Source organism: Motacilla alba, chromosome 5, assembly GCF_015832195.1.
Source record: "Motacilla alba alba isolate MOTALB_02 chromosome 5, Motacilla_alba_V1.0_pri, whole genome shotgun sequence".
Taxonomy (NCBI): Eukaryota; Metazoa; Chordata; class Aves; order Passeriformes; family Motacillidae; genus Motacilla; species Motacilla alba.
Window position 1 is genome coordinate 2,360,178 of NC_052020.1, and position 10,691 is coordinate 2,370,868.

General features: G+C 46.9%; 1 protein-coding gene across 1 annotated transcript in view; it reads right to left on the reverse strand.

The window, feature by feature from the left end:
* Positions 1-9,875, reverse strand: part of SLC6A5 (solute carrier family 6 member 5) — a 30,561-nt gene extending 20,686 nt beyond the window's left edge. The window contains exons 1-9 of the mRNA XM_038137902.1: positions 9,839-9,875; positions 8,499-8,683; positions 7,020-7,547; positions 5,905-6,043; positions 4,502-4,633; positions 4,105-4,278; positions 3,346-3,487; positions 2,767-2,899; positions 427-561 (exon numbers count right to left, since the gene is read on the reverse strand). Of these exons, the coding sequence (XP_037993830.1) occupies positions 427-561; positions 2,767-2,899; positions 3,346-3,487; positions 4,105-4,278; positions 4,502-4,633; positions 5,905-6,043; positions 7,020-7,547; positions 8,499-8,683; positions 9,839-9,875 (1,605 nt within the window). The remainder of the gene's footprint in view (positions 1-426; positions 562-2,766; positions 2,900-3,345; positions 3,488-4,104; positions 4,279-4,501; positions 4,634-5,904; positions 6,044-7,019; positions 7,548-8,498; positions 8,684-9,838) is intronic.
* Between the last annotated feature and the right edge of the window lie 816 nt (positions 9,876-10,691).

Below are 10,691 nucleotides of genomic sequence, written 5' to 3' on the forward strand. Positions count from 1 at the left end.
GAAAATAGCATCAGTTTCAGGAAAGAGTGTTAGACCAATGGATGTCAATAGAATATTTAAAAGCAAAATCCTGCCACCAAAATACATCAGGCTCATTTGATAGGAAACACTGCTCGTGTTGGGTCCATAGGAAAGGACACTATAAACCTTGCTGTATATGGGAGACACAAATATAAAAACTATGTTGTTTGATACATGTCAGTTCAAATACATTCAGAAACAAAAAATACAAATCAAGAGGGGAAACCCTCTAATGATACTGATGTTTTCTCTGCCAGTGACCCTAAATAATACTTTACCCATGTAAGACGAACAAGTTTCCACAGATGACAACATCACCTCTGCGCATGGAAAATGCTTGCAGCAGACCCCAAGAGATCTGCGATTTATTCACCCCAACAGCTCTGAGTGCAATAGCAAACCCACCATAGCATCAATCAGCTTCTCCCACTTGGGTGTGATGAAGTACCAGATCCCATCTCCAGCTCCAGGTAGAGTTACTCCTCTTATGAGAAGGATGATGAGAACCACGTAGGGGAATGTAGCTGTGAAGTACACAACCTGCACAGGACAGAGAAAAGGTTACTGAAAGGGTTGATTTGGGTAAGAAGAGAGGAGGGGAAATGTAAATACCACTATTGCCAGAAGAATTACTCAATCTCAGAGACAGCAGTCAGAGGATAAACTAAGAAAACAATAGGGTTATTTCCCTGGAAATCTGAAATTTTACAGCTCTTCTTGTCGCTGGGAACAGGAATAACATCAATAACAGTGGTAAGAGCTGGAATTCTAGACAGAGAAGGGAAGAGGAACAATAGGAATTTAAAGCTAAAGGAAAATCCCACTTTTGATCATTTCCCAGAGAGAACTATCACAGTTCAGTGGAAATTAAATGAGAAATGCCATTCAGTAACACATTTCTGTAGTTTTCTTCTATATTTTTCTGTATTTAACTTTAAAAAAGGCCTAAAGAATTGTTATTACTGTTTGTACCTCTTAATTACTATGTATCACCATGATGATAGCTATGGTCCAAATTCAAAAAATGGAAAGTCTGAAATTAGCTGAGCAGACCTAATCATCATGATGTCTAAATGCACAACAATGGCTGTGTGTTTAATGTTTTAATAATTATCTAGAACACAGGTCTCTCTGTGTTCAAATAAAATGGTTTTCTTATGGCCAGTTAAGCTTTACATTCAACACAAAATAATTTCAAATATTTTTCACATCAGCATCTGGTCCTAAACAAAACAGAATCATATCATAACACATGATGGAATTATATCATAGAATGGTTTGGGTTGGAAGGGACCTGAAAGATCATCTCATTCCAATCCCTGCCATGGGCAAGGACATCTTCCCCTAGACCAGGATGATCCAAACGCAGCCCAACCTGGCCTTGAACATTTCCAGGGATGGGGCAGCCACAGCTTCTCTGGGCAACCCCTGCCAGGACCTCACCACCTTTACAGAGGAGATTTTCTTCTTAATATGTAAGCTAAACCCTCCCTATGTCAGTTTGAAGCCATTTTTCCTTGTCCTGTCACACCATGTCCTTGTTCCTCTCCAGCTCTCCTGAGACCCCTTTAGGTGGTGGAAGGTTGTGGACAGACCTTTCTCATCCCCAGGCTGAACAGCCCCAGCTCCCTCAGCCTGTCTCCATAGCAGAGGGGCTCCAGCCCTCTGAGAACCTTTGTGGCCTCCTCTAGACTCATTCCAAGAGATCCTTCTTGTGTTATGAGCTCCAGAGCTGGACACAGGACTCCAGGTGGCTCCTCACTGGAGCAGAGGGAGAGAATCACGTGCCTCAGCCTGTGGTCTGAGCTGAAGTGACTTTTGAAACTGCTTTTCAAACTTTTCTTGTTGTTTTCTCTTTCTTTCTTGTTTTCAAGAGGTGTTTCAACAAGTTGTCTTGATGAATTTCTGTACAGTCAAGATAGTGAACTAATCTCTACATAATTACAGGATTTCTATCTCTAATGCCAAGGAGCCAATATTTTTCTCTCTGACATCACTGTCAGTATTTTTCTTGGCCACAAAGAGTCACTTAGAGAAATATCCATTGCCACATCCAAACCCAAATTATTATCCACTCTCTTGCCTTTCATTAAACATTTTTTCCTATCCCACTAAGGTAAGGGGGAAAAAAAATCTCAACTTTCCCCTGGCACTCTGAGTCCCTGGATTATCTGTTAATTGCCAAGTGACCTCCCAAGAGATGAAGTCAGCTTCTAGAAGCAAAGGGATGGCTTTGAATTGGAACTCTGTGACCAGCTCTAGAGAATTCACATCTCCATTTCCACTGTCTTTATCCCAGGAAATATCTAGTTGTGTTGACCACACACACCTCCACACTGAGCTTTTTTAAAGAGTTCACTTCTGATTTTAAAATATGTTACTTAACACCTGAATTTACATCCCAATTTCCTGGATTCCAGTGAAACAATGAGATGACAGCAGAATTTTTGTGAGGACCGTGCAGAATGGGGAAGGCTGGAAAGTACTATTTGTGCCACCCCACAGCTGAGTGCAGCTGAAGAGCTCATTTTAAATTTATTGAAGATTAGAGAAAAAAATGTCAAACAAAAATAGTTTCTGTTTTGACTAGAAAGGGAAACACAGAGAGGAAAAAGGCATTTCAATTAATATTTAGTCATTTACTGAAAGCATTTTCAGTAATTCATCCCTTAAATGAGAGTGTAAGTCCCTAAAAACCAGCATCCTGCTTTCTTGTGAGTGGACGATCACAAATATCGTTCTTACTTTTCCTGATGACTTGATTCCTTTGGCAAGGGAGGCATAAACAATCACCCAAGCTAGGAAAAGAGATAATGCCAAGGGCCATCTAATCTCACCGGGATATTCAATCCCTGCTGAAATCTTCAGTACAAAGTACCTAAGAATAAGAAAGAAAAAAAAAAAAAAAAAAAAAAAAAAAAAAAAAAAAGAAATTAAAACTTTTGGAAAAAAAAATAATGAAAGCAATCACAGGCGGCAGCAATTCAGTGCAAATTTCTTTTTTGTTCTGCTTCAGTGTCCTCAGCAATTTCTCTAGATGGTTCCAGTGATTCTTACCATGTATTATTTTATTTATCTGCATTGCAGTAGTAGATAAAACTGCCGGGCATGGGCCAACACCCCAGCTGTGCTAAACACCACAGGAACAGAAAACAAGTAAACCAGCGTTTGAATTCAGCTCTCATCACTCCTAAGCACAAAAAAAGACCACCGTTTGCTGCCCTTCACTACTGTATTTCTGGTTTTCCAAGCCATGTTTTTGCCTTTTCCGGTGGATTTTACAGAAAGATCAACATAATTTTTCTAAGCAAAGAAAGATCTTACTTGAAGTATTCTTCACTCCCACTGACAAATGTTTTGTTTCCTTCCCTGGTGAAGTTAACCATGGTTAGATTTGGATAGGCACTCATACAGAAAGTAGAGTTCTTGATTTGTATTTTTGGATGGTCGCCAATAATGCAGGAATCTAGGAAGAAATGAGGTGAGGGAACAGAAAAATAAAGCGCACACATTTTTTGTTGTTGTTGCAAAATGACAAGAATACATTAGATCTCACCTAATTACTTGAACTTTTGTTCAGTTGCCGACACCTTTTCCGAAAGGTCGTTAACTAACTTTTTTCCGTTTTCATGTCATTGTGTATATGGGGACCGTTTGCAGAAACGGTTTTTGGTTTTTTTCGGTAAAGAGACTAAAGACAAATAATTCGTCTTTAGCATACACTCCAGACTGCCAGCTGTGGTATTTTGTTGCCTACACAGAGTTTTCTTTCGGGGAAAAAAAAATAATCGGCATTTTTAAAGCGTTGAAATTGACAAATGTAATTTATGCTTGGTAAGGAAAATTTTAAATAAAAGTAGAGGTAAGTGCCCTTGGGATATAGATCAGTTCAAAGTGTTTTGGGAAGAGACCGTTCCCCAGGGCTGGGAGCCTCTCCCAGCCGCGGTCATCCGCAGTCTCCTCTGGCATCTCCCAGGGGCGCAGCTGAGCTGCAGAAACCTCTGGAAAACCACCACGGCCACAAATTTTAAAATAAAAACAAATACATGAGCAAGAGAAGAGTATAAGCTTGTCCCAACTTACCTAGCAAAAGTTTGTTTTTATCTTTACAGTCTGGCGTGTTCCAGGGGTTGTTACAGGACGCCCAGGGGAGCACGGGCACAAAGGAGGCGAACAGGTAGAAAAGCGTGTAGCACAGGATAATGTTGTAATAAATGGCTATCAGCACCGAGATGATCAGCATGGCAATGCCGCAGCCTGCGGACACACAGTGGGACAGGAGGAAAAGCCATTAATGCCGGCGGCTGCGAAGCATCGGCTTCCTCCGGCACAGGGACAGCGACGGGGACAGCGACACGGCCGAGCCCGCGCAGCGCCCGCGGCATGCGGCGGAGCGGGGCGCAGGGGGCGGCTGAAGCCATGCGAGAGCCGCAGCGCAGGTCATGCTCCCCAAAACCGGGCCGGCGCCTGCTCCTCTCACCTTGCAGGGCGGGGATGGCTTTCCAGACCGACACGGGGCCCTGACTAGCAAACTGCCCCAGGGAGACTTCCAGGAAGAAAATGGGGATCCCAGCTAGAGCCAACATCATCAAATAGGGGATGAGAAACGCACCTTGGGGGGCGGGGGGAGAGAAGAGAGAGCAACCTGAATCACCCCGTGATACTGGGCACAACTTATTCAAGACATTTTTCTATTAAATTTTTTCGGTTTGTTATCGATTCCCGGTGCCGACAGCCTCGACGGGGCAGGTGGAAGGGGTGGAAGGGGGGAAGATGGGTGTCAGCTGTCTACATTTCCAGCGTTTTCTGTAGACAGTAAATACTCATTATTGCTAAATGAGTATTTAATACCTCCCACTTAGAAGTTTCTACGTGTAAAATGAAAAGAAAAAGAAAAAAAAAAAAAAAAAAAGCTCACAATTTTAAAATAGTTCTCTAAAATTGCTTCTTCCCTCGCAGAAAACGGCTGTTACGGGCTCTACATAACTGTTTTCGATGATCACAGCACCACTCCCCTCAGCTGAGAGCTCTTTCAAAGAGGGAAGGGGGTTACAGCTGCAAGGGTTTAATCCAGTAGCATCCATGGGTTCCCCGTTTCAGTAAGAGCCTCTGGTAGGAGAACCCCTGCAAATACTTCTTCTTCCCCTTGTAAACTACAAACGGCACAGCCCCTCCTCCAGCTTCTCCTCTCCTCTATTCAGCTGATCGACATTCACTCTATTTCAAACGATTATTTTTCAATCGGAGGAAATGATTGGATTCAGTCGGATTTAAATGAAGAGATTTAAAACAATTCCCCCAAGCCTCACGAAATAACGGAATGTCTCGACTCGGGATCAAACGTCCCCTTGTCGCTATCCCGACTCTAAAGTCCCTCCTCTTTCCCCATCCCACCGATCGCGGATTCAGGCCCGACTGTGTGTAACCCAGGAGAGGGGGGGTTCCGGAGCCCTACCCCTATGCTTAACACGCCTCTTCATTTCCCTCCCTCTCCGGCCAGCACCAACCCCAGGTGTTTTTAAGGAAGCGCTACCTTTTAAGGAGATCTCGTCAGGGCTTTCCTGCTTTCAGAGACGACCCCCCAAAAAACCCCACCAAAACCAAAAATAACGCGAATAAAAAAAACCAAAAACAAATTAAAACAAACAAACAAACAAACAAAAAACACAAAACAAAACAAAAAAAACAAACAGGCAAATGTTTCACCAAGTGTGTCTGACGGTCTGAAGATGCCCCCGCACCTCGGCTCAGCCCGGGGCTGGCTGCCCGGCAATAGGAAGCCGCCGACCCCGCTTCCCTCGTGTTTCTCCCCGCCAAAAAGGCCGGGACTGGCTCAGACCCGTACGGTACCGCAGGTAGAGAGACAGGAAAAAGCCATCATACCTCCCCCATTCTTAAAGGCCAGGTACGGGAACCTCCAGACATTGCCCAGCCCCACTGCATAACCCACCATGGAGAGGATGAAATCCAGCTTGCTAGACCAGTTCCCTCGGGCTTTATTTTCATCCCCCACATCGTCTTCCTAAAAGGTGGGGGGGGGGGGGGGGGGGAGGGAAGGTGGAGAGGAGAGAAGAGAGAGAGATGGGAAACCAGCCATTTTAGCAAACAAGCACGGCGGTGCTGCCGGCTTCACCAGAGGGAGCCCCTGCGAGCAGCGGCCGGGCCGGGGGTCCCTCCCGGCCCCGCTCCTCTGCCAGGCCTCCCCTTTATAAAAAAAAGTACACAAAAGAGGGGTTTAAAGCATGGTCCTCCACAGAGCGCTCGAGGTGGGTCTCCCGGCTCCTGATCTCCCGTTGCGAGGAAGGTCCCATCGCTTCCCCCGGGGGTGGAAGCCCTCGGTGGCCTCTGGAGGGTCAGGACCGACCGCCGGTTCCCAGCACAGCCAGGAGAAGTGAAAGCCGCTTTTACCAGCACCACCCGCTTGCAGGGTAAATGCGGGTGGGCAGGAGGAGAGGGACGGCGTGGGGAGCGGAGAGCGGCACCTTCTCGGCCTCGCACCGCCGGCGGCATCCCCTCCCGGGGACCTCTGATGCATTGGGCTGCTCTATTTCGCCCAAATTTTTGGTTATGGGGTCCGAGGCACGCAGTCCCCGGGGGTTTGGGCAGGCGGGAAAGCCTGAGGAGGGGAAGGGCAAGGCACCCTTCAAGTGTGCTGCTGGGGACAGGACCAAACCTCATGCTGAGGCATGTAAGGATGTGCGGCACCCTCGCACGGCAGGTCAGAGCCGCGGCGCACCTACAGGCACGGCTCAGGAACCAACTGGAATGACACAGGATGCTCGTTTGAACCGCTATTACATCATTAGCCCTCGCCAGCACTACGGCACTGGATCTAAGATACTCTCTCCCCTTCTTCCTTCCCTCCTCCCTGCGGCATAGGCCCATCCCCGACTCGTCTGCACCTGATTTTAGAACTTCCACCCCAAATCGGTGCTGAGCGGCAAAGACCTCCCACGAGCAGAAGCGGGGTAAGGAAAACCTGTAAGGAGATAACTCACCCCCTCCACTCTGCCAGGAAGAACAGAAGTGTTGCCATCTGTGCCCAGCACCACCGTGCTCTGGCTCAAGGTCACCCAGGCGCCCTTGGCGTTGTTTTGCTCCAGTGTGCTCTTACCAAGGCTCAGAGTAGCGTCCCCGTCTGTGCTTTGCAAAGAGGGAATTTTGCAATGAGGGATCGCAGCTTGCCCGGCAATCCCTGCCCCGGGGCTCGGCTTGCAGGGGAAGGTTTCCAGAGATTCCCTGCGGAGGGTGGAGTTGGCTTGCACCGGGGTGCTGCTGAGCTTGCAGATCCCGACTTTGGTCCTCTCAAACTCATTTGGTTTCGCTTCTTCCGAGAGAAAGGTTTTGCTGTCGTTCGAGAGTGACGGGGGAAGCCTGGCGGTGGCGGCGGGGGCTTGCAGAGGGTCATTTTGGGGCTCATTTTCGGGGCCGGTTCTTACAACTCCGGCACCTTCCTTGGGTCCGGGAGCCACCGCTTCAGGACTGTTCACAAGCTGCTTGCTCATATCCGTTTGACTGGCGTAATCCTAAAATGAGAACGTCACATATTTTACCAAAAGGAGAAGAGAAAAAAAGTGTTTGCACTGCGGAGATTATACGAATTTTTGTCCTCGTGCAGGAAACGCATGCGCCAGAAAATCGGGATACAGAAGTGTTGCAGAATTTCGAGGAGCCACGGCTCTCCTGCTTGCCCTCCCATTCCACGTTAATACTCTGGGGGGAAAAAAGAGTACACAAAGACACCCCCCCCAACCTCTCCCCCCCAAACCCCCAAACAACAAACCTCAAACAAAAAACAACGCTAGCATCTGCAAACCCGTAATTCAAGTTTAAACAAGTGTTTCTACAGCACTGCGCCGCCAGACCTCGTTAGATTTCACATCACGATTGTAGGATGCTCCCTTCCCTATCACCACTGTAGAAAGATTCTTTAATTTTACGCCCCATTTCCTTTCTGTCATTCAACAATGCACATCGGCTTTTTTTTTTTTTTTTAATATATATGGGCAAGACACAAGCTGCCCTGTAGGCAACCGGGGATGTTAAAAAACAAGTGAAATAATGCTGGTGAAGATTTCTGAGCTGGCTGCTATGCTTCAAAGCCCGTCAGCAAGAGAGTGAAATGCAAAAAAAAAAAAAACCAAAACATAACCGCACAGCCACAGTGGGATTAACGCCACTAACAATAGCTTTCCCCTATTCTTTTTCCTATGTTTCCCATTCAAATAATGCTGAAGATTTTATTTAAGCTTCATTAAACAGATTACTGACGACACTCAGACACTCATCTCTACCTTTCAGTTTAAAACTACAATTTAAAATGTATCTTCATTTTATACACTAAGCAACCTGAAGGTGAACCTTACCTTTTCAATCAGTTTAATGTTAGCTTTACATATACCCTTTATTTTTTCAGTGTCTCACAAAACTCCCCGTCACCATTTCCGCCACAAGTTTTCCCTCCATCGTAATCCCACTCTCCCGGCACCAGGGATAAAGTCTGCAGGGACTCGGTCACTAAATGAGGGCATTTTGGGGTACCACCGCTTTCCTCGTGCTCGCCTCCTCCCCCGCAGCATCCCTACCCCGTCCGCGGGAGGCTCCGCGCTGGCTCCGCCGGCAGCACCGCGGACAGTTCCGCCACCGCTCTGCGCCTCCAGCCCTTCGCGGCATCGAAGAGAAAAAAAATCAAACACTTACCATGTCTTAAATAGCCGCAGATCGAGCCGATAGAGGTGAAAGAGGCCGTACAGGCAATTGTCAGACTGGATTTTGCCCAGTTCAGAGCAAAGCTTTCTATACTTCCTTGGGAAAGACCGAGTTTGCGTCAGTGCATAGCAAGGTGCCCTTCGTATGACATTTTCTTGATAATAAGAGTTTGATAAATCATTACCCTTGGTTTCAGATTTTAAAGGGACACCGAGAAGCCAGAGCGCCGGCTGGCTGTCACTCACGCGGCGCTGGCATTGCGTGCTCCCTGTGACTCATGTGGGGGCTGATTACTAAACCAAAGCCAGGTGGAGCACGGCAGAACTTTCTTCTGGTCATTAGAGGGAACATGTGAGAAACACGTACTACTGCGCCCAAGGCAAGAGGAAATAGGGACAAACCTTCCATTTCTACTCCTCTTCCTCCTCCCTCTTTTTGTAGTGCAATCCAGCTCCCTTTTTAAAATCTGCATTTCTGCAGTTTACAGATCAAATGTTATAATAACTTGTTTGTATAGGTTTATATAGGTGTCAATTTATATATCCATATACATGGATGTAAAAATAAAAACGTAAACATTATCAGTTCTGTGCCTGACCACATACCTATACACGGAGTGAGTTCACTATGTATAAAGTACACAAATACATTTAAATTGTGTCTTTCTTGGTTTCGTTGCACGAAATTGCATTGCATTGTTTATTTTTACTGCGCCTCATGGGGGAAACTCCAATTAAATTTAAACGACACACACAAGAAAACAAGCTTCTCTGTCATCAAAACTGTCTGAAGAGCAGTTAAGTGGGAGCAGAGATGACAGCAACAACCCTGAAGTTGCTCGTGTTCTTCCCTCACCCATCAAAGCATTTATGTTTGATTATTGGGGGAGAAATTATTCGTCATTACAAGTCAGGTGCAGATAATCGTTTTTGCAACGAAGTGTTTCACACCTAATCACCTCTTGTAGGTGTGATTTGCTACTTGAGGGGCTTTCTCAAAGATTTGTTGGGCGCAAGATAATTTATAATTTTGTTCACGCTGACAAAAAAAAAAAAAAGAAAAAAAAAGATAAAAAGCGCATTGGCGAATCGGGATGCTCCCTACGCACCCTTCCCAGTTGTTTCAGCGTCAGCGACGCTGTTCATCCGCATAGACCCTGCTGGTGTCAGCTTCTCCGAGAGTATTTCATATTTTAGCGTAAGCAGAGTGGAGCGTGGGCCTCTGCAGGGGAGGGGAGGAGAGGTGGGGCTGAACTCGCCAGCACCACACGCCTTTCTTCTGCGTCCTTGCTTTTACGGGTTAAGAGCGTTTGTTTCGGCGGAAGAAGTAAATAAAAAATTTAAAAGTCAATAAAAAGTCGCCCAGCCAGAGCCGGTGGCTGCGCGGTGCCAGCCGGAGCGGCCGCGGCCGGCAGGGACAGGGCAGCTTTGTTCCAGCGGCGGCGGCCGAGCTGCGGCCCCGGCTTACCCCTCACAGCTCGGCACTGCAGCTGCAGCTGAAACTCACTCGCTGCCACAATTATTGACAGCCCCACGGAAGCCGAGGAGCTGGGGGCCAGCAAAGCAGAACGGCGAAAGTCGCTTTTCGCCGAAAAGATCAGTCAGCCTCGCAGCTGAAAAATGACTTTGGCTCCCAGCAGAGCTCCAGAACGCGTTAGCAGCACAGCTCGTTGACTTGAGATGTTGCTTCGCACATCTTCGAGCACGGGGGTTACCTACACCATAGGTATATAATTACTGGGTGCACAGACAGGTATCTTTACGCTCACTGTCTGTAGATTGTTGCGCGTTCCTGTCTTTAAAGTCACTTTTCTGCCTCTGTTCTGTCATGCAGAACAGCAGCCTGGTCTGGGGGGAGGTGTCCCTGCTCATGGCAGGAGCGGAGCAGAGCTGGATGAACTTTAAGATCCCTTCCAAGCCAAACCATTCTGTGATTCCGTGTACTCTCAGCGGGTCTATTGA